General features: G+C 34.1%; 1 protein-coding gene across 1 annotated transcript; it reads left to right on the top strand.

Moving 5' to 3' along the window:
* The first annotated feature begins 2,552 nt into the window (after positions 1 to 2,552).
* Positions 2,553 to 14,698, top strand: LOC108462642 (protein tesmin/TSO1-like CXC 2). The gene is made up of 11 exons (XM_053024548.1): positions 2,553 to 2,609; positions 4,052 to 4,215; positions 4,280 to 5,009; positions 5,170 to 5,260; positions 5,349 to 5,499; positions 5,579 to 5,653; positions 6,533 to 6,713; positions 12,555 to 12,650; positions 12,728 to 12,794; positions 13,116 to 13,254; positions 14,365 to 14,698. The coding sequence occupies exons 1-11, from the start codon at positions 2,553 to 2,555 to the stop codon at positions 14,696 to 14,698; spliced, it is 2,085 nt and encodes a 694-aa protein (XP_052880508.1).
* Positions 14,699 to 16,296: the final 1,598 nt, after the last annotated feature.

Below are 16,296 nucleotides of genomic sequence, written 5' to 3'. Positions count from 1 at the left end.
CTTCGGACTTAGCCCGGTATAGCAACTACTCGCACAAATGCCTTCGGACTTAGCCCGGATATAGTAACTTGCACAAATGCCTTAGGGACTTAGCCGGATATCATCCGAATAATCAAGCACATATACCAATAAATCATGACACATCCATATTTCATTATCATAACTAGAATTCAAACACAAGACACTTATCAACCATTACCATTTTCTACTCAATAGCCACCTACAAAGAGCATGATTTTGATTTGCTTTATAACATGATCTCTATACACATTCGCTACCCGTCATAGGTATAAACTAATCACCTCAATATGCAATTCAAGTAGAATCATTATATCACCGCTTATTTGTTATGCTTATATGTCATGACTTAATCAAATCATAAACTAAGTTTCATTACTCAAAACTTACCTCGGATGTTGTCAAACGATTTCAACGGCTATTCGATCACTTTTTCCTTTCCCTTATCCAACTTTGATCCTCTAAGCTCTTGAGCTAAATCAAACAATTTACTTCCCAATCAAACACAATCACACGGTATCCATATACATTTTAGAACCATTCTTAACATACTTACTACTCATTTACAAAACAAAATACTCATATCACATTTATAAAACTATGTCGAATATACCTATACTTACCTTACTTAAACATCAACCTCAATTTCTTTGACATAGCACATTTCGAAAATGATAAGGCAATATAATGCCTTTAATCCAACCTATAATTAATGCATATCACATTCCAAGCATTCGCCTATTCTATCACTTAACATACAAACATTACTCAATAACTTTCTAGTTCAAATTCGCAATTACACTAATTCACTAGATGATTTATTATTATTATTGTTCATTTATTCAAACTACTTACTAATACCTTAAACTATCTCAATTAAGAACCATTTTCTACCCACACGTGTACTCTACTTGAACCGAATGCACATAAAGTCCTTGGTCAAACTCACTAAACACAAATCAGCCATAATCTTGTATTTAACTTGAGCATAACCTTATTTACCTTCCAAAATCATAAAAATATCAAACTCTTAATATTTATGTGCAAAGTCAATCTTAATATGATCCAACCTCCAACTCATTCATTTCAATCACTCACACGGCATTTGTTCAATTCATTAGACAAATCTATGTTTAGCTATTGTACTCATGAACATTAGAATTTATCATTTGACTAACTAAAACCCTTCTCTTCAACAATTCTTCATAAAACATAGAAACCATAACCCAATCTCATCCTTTAATAACTAAAACCGAATGCTCAAACCATCACCAAGATTTTCATAATTTTGACATGGGTTATGTAAGAAACTAGCTAATTAACTAGAAACAAGCTTAAAGTTTAAAGAAAATCTAACACAAATGACTAACCTCCCTTAAGCTCCAAGTGACCGAACCTCCTATTCTTTCTTCCTTCAATTCAAGCAATGGAGGAGCATGGATGAAACAACTTTGTTTTCATCACCCTCCTTTTTCATTACTTTATTACCAACCTTTTATTTTATTATTTTTAACATAACACATTAACACAAAATGTTTATAATATGTTTAACCCATTGCATGGCCGCCACTACCTAAAGTTTTGGGTAATTTGACATGCAAGGACAAGCATTTTCTAACATGCATCAATAGGCCACTTTAACTTTTGCCTAGCACATTTCTAAATTTTCTCACACAAGTCCTATTTAATAAAATTCACTTACAATTAACAAAATTCAAACATGAAATTTTCACACATGCATATATACATATAATAAGCATCAAATATGACGGTTAATTATTTTTATGACTCGGTTTTGTGGTCCCGAAACCACTTTCCGACTAGGGTCACATTAGGGCTGTCACATCTTAGACTTCGGAGCTGCCTTAGAATTATATTCCAAGGAGTTTATGGATACCCCCGAGTTCTCGATACTTTCTAGGGGCATCCATCGATCGGCCCCACTCTGTTGGTCCAACATCACCGAGACTGAGTTGCAATATAACTCAAGTCAGTCAAAGGCAACATGCTTACCTCTGGCTTTGCGCTATATTCATGCCATTCTGGCCCACACATTGACTGGTCGAAAGAAGAACATAAGGGTCGTCAGTAATTTGGACGCCTATTTCTTATCGAGTACGGTTATAAATTTTATAATTTAATAAATTTTAATATTTTTTATAAATATTTATTTCTAGTTGTTGCAAAACCTTAAATCATAAATATTTGTCTACAAATGAATAAAAAGCCCAGATTCAACGTTAACGTTCTTCATTTCATTTTGGGCTGGAGACATGTGATGGCCCGCCCCAATATTGATTAGGTTTTTACAATTTTTTAAATTTGCTTTTATTTTTCCCGCCTTCCCGCTTCCTCAATCAAAATTTGTTTATTTGTTTAAAATGCATTTTTAGTTTCCAACAAAATACAAACAAATAAAGAAAGGGATTATTTGGCTGTCTTTCACTCTCTTCAAGCGCTGAGCCACTGAGCTCTTAAAGCTTCCTGTCATCCTTCAAAGAGCGATGAAGATGTGGAAGCTTTGATGAAAAAAAATGGATACACCAGATAAAACCCAGATCACTCCAACTTCTAATCTTTCCAAATTTGAGGTATTTTTCCTTTTTTCAGTTTTTATTATGAAATTGGGTTTTTCTTGGTCATGTTTGTTTACTCAGAGAGTTATGTTAATAGCCATTATATTATGTGAAAGGATGTTGGCCTTTTGGGTCTTAATACTTAAATGTTATGTAGGATTGTTTCATGTGAACTTTTTTTTATATAAGAAAAGTTAAAATTGTTTCCTCTTCCCTTTGTTTTTTTCCTGTTAAATTTTGGATATTCAGTTTGAAATTTGATGGGTTTCTGCCTTCAATCTTGTTATCGCCCTTAACTGTTTTAGGATAGATGACTGTTATCACTTTTGGCCTTTAGCTTGTCGAATTGAAAAGGAGAGAACAAAATCCAGGAAGGGCAGGTCGAGATTTCCATTAATTTGACCAAACTTTTGCTGTTACCTGTTGGGAATATTATTTAAGGAATAAATTTGCTATTGGTCCGTGTATTATGCACAATTTGTAGATCTAGTCCTTGCATTCTAATATGGTCATTTTTAATATTCTACTTTTTCAAATTTTAAATTTTGGTATTAACAAAACAATAATTGTTAAATTCGTTAAAATCAATTTTACTATTTCCAAAAGCTTATACAAAAAATATATTATCATATGTGTAATAACATGTCAGCTTGCTATTTTCACATAACACTCGTAAAAGAACCCACAGAATTTTAGTTAATGGATTTAATGAATACCATTTGAGTCTGTACTTAAATTTCAAGTTTTAAAAAGTCTAGGATTAAAACTGATTAAATTGAAGAACAAGGACTAAATCTGCAACTTAAGCATAATATGGACTAATAACAGAAATTGACATAACAAATTTAATTGGTATCATTTAAGTTAGGATTGAAATTTCAAAAATTGAAAAGCATGTATTAAAATTAACCAAGTTAGAGTACAAAGACTAAATTCTCAATTTATGCATAGTATAAGGACTAATAATAGAAATTGACCATTATTTAATCTCAAGTTCCCAACCATTTATAGTGTTGGCGCCAACATGGATGTTATGCAGAGTCATAGGAATCCTATACTCTTGGAATTATCGTATGCAAAAGAATTACGGTTGATTTGCAATTAAAAAATGTTGGCAATGTTGGTATTTAGTTTTATGGGATAATATGAAAAGGATATGATTTTAATAGTCAGGTTTTGTTGTTTGTTTTGTATCATGTTGTTTTGACTTTTCATTTTTCTAGAAGTATTATATGCCATGGGTATCAGGACACGAATATTTGATATGATTTTACAAAGACCTTCCAAATATGTAGAAAGCTTCAAAAAATTGAACATGCACATGATATACACATGCCTATTTGATACTCACACTCAAGTGCAAGTAACATGGCTTTCTACTGCTACTTGAACATTTGTTATTTAGGTTACTAAAGACTTGTGTGCCAGGTTCTAAACTTTGATTTCTCACTCTGCAGGATTCACCTGTCTTTAAGTACATTGACAGCCTTTCACCTATTGAGCTAGCCAAGTCCAGGCAAACAGATAATGGTTTCAGTTCACTAGCTTTTTTGTCCCCTTCATCTTTGTTTCCTTCCCCACAGATCACTTGCCATAGGGAATCCAGGTTTTCGGTTAAAAGGTAAAACTAATCATTGCTCTGTTTAGTTCATGATTTCATGTGTCCTAATTGAGGTTTGTTTCAGGCATCATTTCTTGGAACCTTTGAACTCTAGAGTCGCTCGGAGTGGTCATGAATCTAATACTAGTGAGGGAGCTTCAAAAGTTGATGAACATTTGGGATGTCTCAATAATGATAGTTCATCCAAAGAAACTAGCAGTGATCAACTTGACAAGCAACCAAATCTAGCAACAGACTTGCCAAGAACTTTAAAATATGATTGTCAGAGTCCTGATGGTGACTTTGAGCCTTGTAATGAGATATTGAAAAAAACAAATGTGGAAGTGGCAGGACAAGAAAGATCTCCTTTCCAATGCAATAGGGATAAATGGGAAGAGAGGCAGCAGTCATTTCAAAATGAAAGAGATTTGCGTAAAATATGTGGAATTAAGCAGAGTGAAGAATCAGCAGGGCCTGACTGGGTAGCAGTTCTTTCTGATGTTGCTGATATGTTGACAATGAATTCATCTATAATACATGAAAATACTGATGGGCGGGACTGGAGAACAACAAACTCTGGGACAACCTCTTTTATATCAAATATACTGCAGTTCCCACTAGATAAAGCCAATAATTCAGAAAATGCGGAATCTGATGATCCTAGTGGTTCTTGCAAACAAAGTGAATCTGGAGAGCCAGTGATGGATCGGATGCACGACATCCTGTCTACTTGTCTACCAGATGAACTAGTAGTCAATGATTCAGGTTTGAAAAAGGATGACAAGGAGGGGAACTGCAACGAGTCCAACCATCAGGTTAACTAAGAAAACTATAATTTTTATTTATGGAAGTACCTTACTGTTTTATGTTCATTGAGGATGTTTTCTATGAGAGATCATCTTCTGAAATGTTTATGCTATTTGTCCTCAGTGCATTGGCACTTTTCTATAATTGTACTTCATGTTATTCTATCAGCAGTTCAGCATACGTCGGTGCTGTTTGGTATTTGAGAAGTCACCTGGTTTTGGTTTACACTTGAATTCTCTACCAAACATCCCAAAAGGTGGTATATCCTTAGTGGGAGACTCTAGCTTCTGAAAAGTAATTGATATGCACATTCAGGTCCTTGATATTTTGTAGTTGTCACACTGCAGGTCAAAGTCCTCTTAGTAAATCAACTCTAAGCTCTACGAACAGGGGTGAGGTTTCTGATGACAACAAAGGTGTGGTTACAGAAAATTCTTATGAGATGCCTGCTACTTTTGGTGGCAATGAGGCTGATCATAATAGTCCTGAGAAGAAGAGGCATGTATAAGATTACTACTTTTCTTAGATTTGCATTCAAATACCTTGATATACAAATTTGAGTTTAATATTGGTGCAGGCAAAAGTTTGAACTTGTCGAGGAGAGTGTGGCATGCAAGCGATGTAACTGTAAGAGATCAAAATGCTTGAAGCTGTAAGTTTGACATATTTAAATATATATTTAGGGTCAGCTTGTCCATTTTCTTTTTCAAGTCTTCCTCTAATTCTCTTTTGGGTTAATTCCTCCATTCTGAGAATTAAAACTCAAATGAAACAACCAACAGTTTGTAACTTCAGTTATGGTGCTAAAGATTTGTAAGGCTTGGTTCTTACAAATCTCTATATGCAATGATACAAGGCTGTGCTGATGTTAAAGGGTTGTTAATTCTACCTTTAAGGTATTTGTTTAAGTTTGTAATATCACGTTAAACTGTTTCAGTTGCAGAAATGAAAGTTTTAAAAGCTAGGAAATAGTGCTTTAACCAGAAAAATGTGGCTCACTGATTAGAAGCACAAACTTTTGCTGCTCCTACATTGATCTATGGTTGTTTAAACCAATGTTACACATTTTTCTTGAAGCATCTGTGCTTGACGACACTTTTTGGACATGGATATGGGAATATAATCCTCCTAGGACTCTCCAAATACATTGAAAAACTTAGAAGAAATTCAATCCCCAAGTGAGACATAATCTTATCTAGCACTCACATCCAAGTCTGTTTACACCTAGAAAAAGATTGAAGATTCTCAAAACATACAAGTATGAAAACCATAAAACTTGGTTCATTGTTTTTTGGAATAGGGCTATAATTGGACTTAAAGAACATCTGGGTTCATGGTTAAATGAATCTGTTTTATCTACCTTAGTAAATGGGGACTTTATTCTATTGTAGATGAGTTATATGGTAGAAGTGTTTTGCATTGATTTTGATTCCTACAATTACTTAATGATCAATTTTCAGTAGCCTATTAGAATGAAATGTGATTTGATGATCATGTTTGCCTTGTTTTCATCTTTTTGTTTATGATGCAGTTATTGTGATTGCTTTGCTGCTGGTCTGTATTGTATTGAGCCTTGTTCATGTCAAGATTGCTTCAACAAGCCAATTCATGAAAACGTGGTTTTAGAGACTCGCAGGCAGATTGAATCTCGCAATCCACTAGCATTTGCACCCAAAGTGATTAGAACCACAAATGGTGTTTTAGACTCCATGGTTAGATTCTATTTTTATGATTAAGCTTTTGCATACTAAAGTTTATGTTGTTTTGGCTTTTCAATTTTCTTAAAATACTCATTCGACACATTTTTAGACAAGAGTATGGTTATAACTTTCCAAGGATCCTTCAAATATTAGGAAAGCTTGGAAAAAAAGTTAACATAGATTCGCGTAACATCAAAGTAATCAAGGTGCATTATCATCACTTATTATGGTGTGTGGCCTTTTTCTAAGAATATTGATTAAGGCCACATGAGAGAAGGAGAGATGAACCTTGAGTATTGACACTTCTTAGGTTGGTAAACAACTATGTTGCTCTAACTTCTTTACTATTTTTCTTAAAATTATTCATGCCCGGTGTAAATCCTTATATGGGGACGGGGATATGTTCTTCAGAAAATTCCAAATACAAGAAAATCTTGGAAAAACTAACGTACTAATGTTTGAGGCATATCTGTATCTGAGACTCTCTTGAATCCACATTGAGAAAGGGGAGTTAGACCTTGGGTGTTGACACTCCTTTGTATGGTTAACAATTATGTGTTATGCGCCTTGGCGTAAGATCTAGTCACAGGTCTAGACAAAAAAGTATCCTTGCTTCGACCTATGGTTACTCAAAGGCAGATTCGTCATTGACTGAACCCTCTTTCCAAACTAACGTTTGTGATAAAAAATAAAACCCCCATTTTATTTCATATTGGCAGCTTTTTTATAGGCTGTTAATTACAAAGGAAAATCCTAATCTAATTCCTAATTTAAAGTCCTAATAGAATTCCTAATTTAAAGTTTATAAGGAAATAAAAAACCTAGTAAAACTAAAACTCCCAAAGAAATTAAATAAATGTAGAATTCTAATTCCTATTCCTCCGCTGATATTGTTTTCCAATGAAAACATCTATATCATTACTCCCCTCTCGAGTTGAGCTTGTCCTCAAGCTCAAATTCGTGATAAGTTGCTCAAAAATTATCAATTGGTTCCCAAGTGGCATCTTCTTGAGGTCATCCTGCCCATTGCATTAATAGTTCCCGCCGACCCCGATTAAGCCTGGTATTAATAATAGCTTGTGGAGTAGGTAAGGCCTTGCCATCATATACTAAGGGCAAGTCTCCGATTGCATCTGGTTGAGGTCCCTTGTATTCTTTGAGGAAAGAAACATGAAATACATCATGTATTCTCACGCAGTAGGTAATTCAAGCTGATAGGCCACTGATTTTATTTTGTTCAAGACTTTAAAAGGACCAAAATATTTTGGCAATAACTTGTGATGCTTCTGTTTAGTTATCGTCAATTGTCAATACTGTTGAAGCCGTAACCAAACCCAATCCCCGACTTTAAAATTCAACTCTCTATGCCTCAAATCATAAGTGGCTTTCATTCGTTGCTGAGCTTGCAAGAGTCTATCCCGAGCATTGTGTAAAAATGCATCCCTATCTTGTAGAGCCTTATCCACAGCTTCAATCCTTGTAGAACCGCTTGAATAGGAGAGAAGTCGAGGTGGATCCTCACCGATACTAATTGGAAGGGAGTGGCCTTTAGGGCAGTGTGATATGAGGTGTTGTAGCAATACTCAGCCCATGGAACCCAATTGACCCACTGTCGTGGACGATCACTAGAGAGGCATCATAGGTGCATTTCTATTGTTCGGTTAACTATCTCTATCTGACCATCAGATTGGGGATGGTATGCTGAGGAAAAAGCGAGCTTAGAACCACTTTGACGAAATAATTCCTTCCAAAACAAAGTGAGGAAAACTTTATCACGGATCGAAACTATGGATTCAGCAAGCCATGAAGTCGAATACCTCCGCAAAAAAGACTAGAGCAACAGATATAGCAAGAAATGGATGGGACAAAGGTAAAAATGAGCGATTTGACAATCATTCACAACCACCATAAGTACCGATTTCCCTTTTACTTTGGGTAGACCCTCCACGAAATCCATAGAAATATCAGCCCAAACATGTTGTGGTATTGGAAGAGGTTGAAGTAAACCTGTGGGCTGTAAATTTTGCCATTTGTGGCGTTGGCATACTAAACAATGTTGCACAAATTCTGAGGTTGCAAGCTTCATTCCTTTCCAAAAAAAATCTTGGTGAAGACGATGCAATGTTTTCAATTCCCTTTCATGTGCCATAGCATGTATAGAGGAGATAAGAGTGGGAATAATTGGTGAGGTAGGTAAAAGGTACAACCTCCCTTTGAAGAAAATCAACCCATCTTGTGCAACCCAATCGGGCCCCAACTTTCCTTGTAGAATTCTTTACTGGAGTTGTGATAATTCTGGGGAAGCTTCTATTTCTCGTTTGATGGCTTTAAGAATTTCAACTTGAAGAAATGAAACAGTCATGAGGTGTGGTAAGTCTTCGTCTTTTCTAGATAAAGCATCTACAGCCCTGTTCAACTTCCCTATTTTATATTCCACTCGGAAATCAAACCCCATTAGCTTGTCGATCCAATGTTGTTGTGGAGATGTCGTAAGTCGTTGGTCTAACAAATACTTAAGACCAAGTGATCAAGACGGATGAGGAAATGCCTTCCCAAAGATAGGGTTGCCAATGAGTCACCGCTTTGCCAAACCAATTAATTCACGTCAGAGGCACCAACTTAAGGTGTCAATCTACAATCTTGCAATCGAAAAAGGCAATGGGTGTCCTTTTCAGTAGTACTGACTCCAAACCCGCTGTCCGAAGCATCACATTCAACCACAAATTCCTCCGCAAAGTTGGGTAATTGCAAAACTGGGGCTGCTGAAAGAGAAGTTTTTAATTGGGTAAAAGCAACATCAGCTTCCTTAGTCCAGTTGATGGCATTTTTCTTTAGAAGAGATGTTAAGGGTGCAGCCACTTGTCCATAATTCTTGATGAATTTTCTGTAATATCCTGCCAACCCAAGAAAGCCTCGTAGAGCCTTGGTAGTTTTAGGAGTTGGCCAATCGGTGACATCTTTAATTTTAGTGTGATCAACTTTGACCCCTTCACCATGGATGACATGACCGAGGTAGGTTACTTGAGACTCTCCAAAGAAACACTTGGATTTCTTTAAGAACAACATATTATCTCGCAAGAGTTCAAAAACTAATCTTACATGATGCATATGTTCAGTCCATGTTTTGTTATAAATTAATATGTCATCAAAGAAGACTAAAACAAACTTACGCAAGTAAGGGCGAAAAATGTCATTCATCAAACTCTGAAATGTGGAAGGGACATTGGTAAGCCCGAATGGCATGACAAGAAACTCAAAGTGTCCATGGTGGGTTCGAAAGGCTGTCTTTTCCACATCAATAGTTGCCATTCTAATTTGAAAATATCCCGATCGTAAATCCAATTTTGTAAAATATTTTGCCTCATGAAGTTCGTCCAACAATTCATCCACGACAGGAATCGGATATTTGTCTTTAACAGTGCAAGCATTAAGCTCTCGATAATTGATGCAAAAACGCCATGACCCGTCATGCTTCTTTACTAATAGTACTGGAGAAGAGAATGGTGATCTACTAGGTCGAATGATTCCTTGTTGTAACATTTGGTCACACTGCTTCTCAATCTCATCCTTTTGAAAATGTGGATATCGATAAGGCCTGACTACAATTGGTCCTGCCTCGGTTTGAGAGTTATACGATGGTTACATTTGCGGTTAGAGGTAACCTGCACGGTTCTTGAAATAAATGCTAAATTCTACCAAGAGCTTATCTAATACTATATTAGTTAAATCCGTCCTCAGATCAAGTCGAGTCGTGGAACTTCCTCCGGTGCTGCCTTGCCGAGTATCTTCTTCTTGTTTATCAGAATTGCATAATTAAGGAGCTGAAATCCCATAAAATTGGACCAAGGGTACACAACCATTTAACTCCCAAAATCATATCAAATCCTTCTAATGGTATTGTATAAAAATCAGCTTGAAAGTTGTCATTGGCCACAACGAACTGTACTGATTTACAAATGCCAATGCTAGGAACCCGTTCTCCGTTTGCCACACATACTTGCAACCCCCTTTTCTTTTGTATTTTCAGTCCCAATCTTGGCACTAGACCTTCGCGTAGAAAGTTATGTGTACTGCCTGAATCAACGAGAACTAACACTGTTTTTCCTGACATCTTTGCTGGTAGTTGCATAGTAGATGAATTGCAAGTTCCTCTAATGGCATGTAAGGAAATTTCAAGATCATCTACCTCATCATCTTGCTCATCTTCAATATCCGTACTTCTATCCAAAATAGCCTTTTACATTTGTGCCCCATGGAGTAAGACTCGTCACAATTATAACACAATCCCTTAGCCTTTCTCTCCGCCATCTCTGCTCTCATCAATCTTTTGATAAATGGTGCGAAAGAACCTATTTTGCTGTTATTCCCCATTGGTTTCGTTGTTTGTCCTCCTCCTTTGCAAAGCTCTTAGTTGTTGGAATAATGGAATTGTCGCCGTTGTTTTGGGAAGTCGACCAGTTTAGATTGGTTTGAGATAACATCTTGGAAGAGACTTTTGTTTCGCTCCAAAGCTCGAGCCATATTCATTGCAACTCCAAAGTTTCCGGTTGTTGCATCTCGATATCAATTCTAAGTTCCTCTACTAATCCCAGAAGAAAAGGTTTACTTGTTGTCGAGGTTTAAGATCGAGAGTTCTAGCCAAGAGTGATTGAAATTGACGTTGATATTCTTTTACCGTCCCAGTTTGTCTCAAGTTTGCAAGTTCCCCCAAGGGGTATTACTCATAGGTGGCCCAAACCTGACATGACAACACTCTCTAAAACGTTCCCAATCCAAATTTGCCTCCTCTTCATCGATTTGATCAAACCACAATTGTGCTTCTCCTAAGAGATAGAATGAAGCTAAGCCGACTTTGTCTTCTTCGTTGGTCTGCTGATTGCCAAAAAATTTTTCGCATCTTTTTAACCATCCTAAAGGATCACCAACACCATCATAAGTGGGAAATTCCATCTTGGAGTATCTTGACACCATGCCCCCACCGTGTTGTGAATTTGAATTTCTTTTCTTGCCTCCATTGCTGCCTTGTTCTTCATTATTTTTTTCTAAATTCTCTTTCGTTGTCTTTTGGACCGAAAGAGATAAAATTGCCATCTGCTCCTCTAATGCTTGTTGCCTTGTAGCCATTTGTTCCATAAATGCCTCTAGCTTGGCTATCAAAGTTTTTTCGTCACCCATGACAACTGACTTCGATACCAAGTTGTTATGCGCCTTGGCGTAAGATCTAGTCACAGGTCTAGACGAGAAAGTATCCTTGCTTCGACCTATGGTTACTCAAAGGCGATTCGCTTTGATCGAACCCCTTCCCAAACTAACGCTTGTGATAAAAATAAAACCCCTTTTATTTCATATTGGCAGCCTTTTTATAGGTGTTAATTACAAAGGAAAATCCTAATCTAATTCCTAATTTAAAGTCCTAATAGAATTCCTAATTTAAAGTTTATAAGAAAATAAAAAACCTAGTAAAACTAAAACTCCCAAAGAAATTAAATAAATGTAGAATTCTAATTCCTATTCCTCCGTTGATATTGTTTTCCAATGAAAACATCTATATCACTATGTCGCTCCAACTCTAGTTTTCAAGTACCTGTGTCTAATGTATATCCAGACATAGGTATGAGGATATGTTTCTCGGAAAACTCTCTAAATCTGACACTTGCGCCCAAATCCAAGTTACTTCAGTTAACAATCACTTGGCCAAGTTTGGGTTCTTAGAATGACTTCATCTGACATGGCTTTATAATTTTCAGGTGCTTTGCTACATTTTGATGATGGTTTTATCAAGTTTAAATGAATGGTCTCTTCTTTTGGCCATTCTACCTTAATCACATAAAAAAAATGGTGTTGCTGGTGCAGGGTGAAATTAACAAAACTCCGGCTTCAGCCAGGCATAAAAGAGGATGCAATTGTAAAAGATCAAGTTGCTTAAAGAAATACTGCGAGTGTTTTCAGGTTTGCCTCTTCAGCTCATTCTGCATAAACGTTTTCTTCACCAATCTGACATGGCTGTTTTCTTTTGTGTATTGAAGGCTGGCGTTGGATGCTCCCTCAGCTGTAGATGTGAAGGTTGTAAAAATAGTTTTGGTCGGAAAGATGGTGAGTCTTTATTTTATTTTATTTTTTTCTAATATACAAACATATGATTTGTGTATCTGCATCACGAGTTTATATATTCTATGTATTATCATCGTTATATATTTTGTCACATTAATAGGGTTTATTTTTTAGATTTTGCTATGTTGTGTTACTTAGATTTGAGTGCAACTATGGAAATGGGTAATGTAAATACAGATATGTTCAATTTTTAATGTGTTTACAAGATTATATATTCATAACCATATGTCAAATATTGATATTTCAAAAAAGGAGTAATTAAAGTAAAATAATATTTATGTGTATGACATATATTTTGAATAGGAGGTTGTGAATCTGAATCTGATGGGGACAACTTAGAGGCGTGCGAAAAAAATGCATCAGAGAAAAGCTCACACGACACTGTAATCAGTAACGGTCAAGAGCATCCAGACCTTTCAGTGCCTTCTCCTGATATTTCAAGGTACTATTTCACTTTTTCTTATATTAATATTAGTTAGGCCTATTTATTTTGTTAACATAGGATATTGGTATTTAAATATATTCAAATATAAGTATTAATATTATCTTCTTCAGAAAAGTTGTGTACACCTTTAAAGATAAGTTCAGTTAAGTTGGTATTGATAAGTTTGTTTTAAAGGTTTAGCGGGTTATAGTTTTGATCGGATAAATTTGTTGATTATCGATTATTAAAATTTATAATTGAATTTAATAATTGAATTTAATAATTGAATTTAATATACTTATTTTAAAGATATATTATTTATAATACAAATAAGTCATAGATTCTTGTACTCTGTACAAATTTAGAATTTAATCACTATATTTTTATTTTAAAAATTTAGTTTCTCTACTTTTGGATTTTACAATTCAGGGTTTAATTGTTAATATTGTTAATATTTTGTTAAATTTATTGGTGTGACATTTTGAAATAAAAAAATACTCATTTGATAGTAATATAATTAAAAAATGTTGTAATGAACTTGAATTCATACAATAATTTTATTGGTATTAATAATTATACTTGAATTTTGAATGCTAAAAATAGAAGAATTAAATTTCAAATTTATGAAAAGTACAAAGATTTATAATATATTTTAACTTATATAAAAAATAAATCACTTGATTGAATAAATTGATGGTTGTTAAATTGTTAAACTTAAGTGGATGGATGGATTTGGTTGCTGTGGGTTTAGGAAAATCCTTGGAGAAAGCTGAAATCTCAGTTATCAACAAGGGCGTGGCTACTATCTAATATAGGACAAGTTTTAAAAACATGTTGAAAAGCTATGTTAAAATATGATTTAGACATAAGTATAAGGAGGTTATTTGAGATTGAATTTTAAATATTTGTCAGACACATCGTATATTAGTATAAATATGGCTACTCTCTATGTAAAAAGAAATATTGAAAATATCTACATTGAATCAATACTTAGACATATGAGTATTAGTAGTATCTTCTAAATATTTAAAAAAGCTTTAAAAGATTTTAGGGAGATAATAGATTTTGAGTAACGTGGGGAATGGGGATATCCTTGTACTAAGATTCCTTAAGTCCTCCATTTTGCAGGCTGCCATTTGCATACAGTGGGAAGCTTGCAGCATTTTTTCCCCATTCCATTAAATCATCTCCTCAGTTGTGCGGTACTCAAGAACAAGGTTCATCAGATACTTCGTCATGTAAGCCCAAGTTGGAGTCAAATCTTGATGGAATTCCAGAAAGTGGAACTCCTGAGATTTCCAAACATAAATTCTTCACACTTGTTCCAAATCCAACATCTCCCAACTGTAAAGGAGTTTTTTCAACTCCAAATCATGATTCCACTTCTTCATCCACTAAATGGCGTAGTAGGAAGTTGATTCTGAGATCTGTCCCTTCTTTCCCATCATTTTCTCCGCCATGAAAGCTCGAGTTTTGCCGGAAAACACCTGTAAGAGTTTTCATTTTCTTCATCATGCTGGTTTCCAGTTTTCTCCAGCAATTGAATTTTGGAGGCAATTACTTTTCATATATAGGAATAATGTACACTTTCACTACTGTAGTAATAATACTTTAATGTATTTATACCATGTTTGTGTATCTTGCAATGTCATAGTCGTTATTAATATGTTTTGTTTTTGTATGAAATTTGATTTGTTAATAGCTTGTACTACATAAATTTTGATAGGTTAGTATATTCGTATTGGTTGTATCTTGTTTACTATGTAATCAACAATCTCTTAATGATTTTTATTGTTTGAGTTTGTAATATTGACTACTGTGTGTTGCTTAATGTTTAACCTGAAAAACCGAGTAGAAAGGTTCTGTAGAATTAAGCTATGGCAACTTTGATGTTATTCTAACATTGGGATGGTTCATTGTTTCAAAATTTAGGCTAAGCTTAATGAAATTATTATATAAGGAGGCTGCAAACGGTTTGTGTGAGCTTGGATAGGGTTGTTTTTGGATTTGAATTAGTTTGGGTTTGAATATTTTTCGGCTTAGATTGTTTTTAAATTCGGATCAATTTTAGTTTTTTTGGACTTGAATTTTTTTCGGGTTTGAATTCTTTTAACTTAAATTTTCAGACTCTGGCCTTTCTAGATTTGAATTTTTCAAGTTTGGATTTTTTCGGGTTTTATCAGGTTGGGTGGGTTTAAACAAATTCATATAATTTTTATATTTTATGAATTATAATTTTAATGTAATAATTAAGTCTACTTTTAAATGATAATATCACAATATAAATTTGTTTTATGTATAAATGTTTTATTATATGTAATGTTTATGATTGTAAATATATAAGAATTTTATAAACACAATTAATATTATTATATAATATGTATGTGAATTTGTATGTAATATTGTCAGTTTATTTGTGTAAAATATTTATGGTTTTATGATATGTACATAAATTTTATTTATTTGGCATGAGTTTGGAAATATTATCTAAAAATATATATATAAGATACAAGTTTGGAAAAACTTTTTAATTGATAAATCATTTTTATTATTTATTATATTATTAAATTGAGATTTGAATAAATTTTTATTTCATTATTAAATTTTGAATATTAAAAATATTTATTATTTTAAGCTTAAGGGAAAAAAAGGTCCCTAGTAAAAAATGAAAAATCAATTAAGTTTTTAAGAATGCACTCAATTGAGTCCTTAATGAAAAAAAAAATCAATTAAAATGTTTTGATAATAAAAATTGTCATTAACCGATTTGATTGTTAACATTTTTACGCAACTAAAAAAATCATTAAGAAACTAATACATGACATGTCACCTAGAGAAATATATTGACATGGCAAGCCACATACTAATTTTAAAAAAGTTAACGTCCTAAAAAATATAAAATTATACAAAAAGAATATACGTTTGAATGAACAAACCCAAGTTATCATTCAATATCATGGAACATTTCTTTTTCTTAAAAATGAAATAAAAGATTATTTTGAAGAACAGAGAGTATTTTATTCCAGATTAAGACATCATTATAGGTTAAGACAGAAGATT

This window comes from Gossypium arboreum, chromosome 13 (assembly GCF_025698485.1).
Source record: "Gossypium arboreum isolate Shixiya-1 chromosome 13, ASM2569848v2, whole genome shotgun sequence".
In the NCBI taxonomy this organism is placed as follows: domain Eukaryota; kingdom Viridiplantae; phylum Streptophyta; class Magnoliopsida; order Malvales; family Malvaceae; genus Gossypium; species Gossypium arboreum.
The sequence above is the reverse complement of the archived record's forward strand: the minus strand, read 5'-3'. Positions and strand labels throughout refer to the sequence as shown.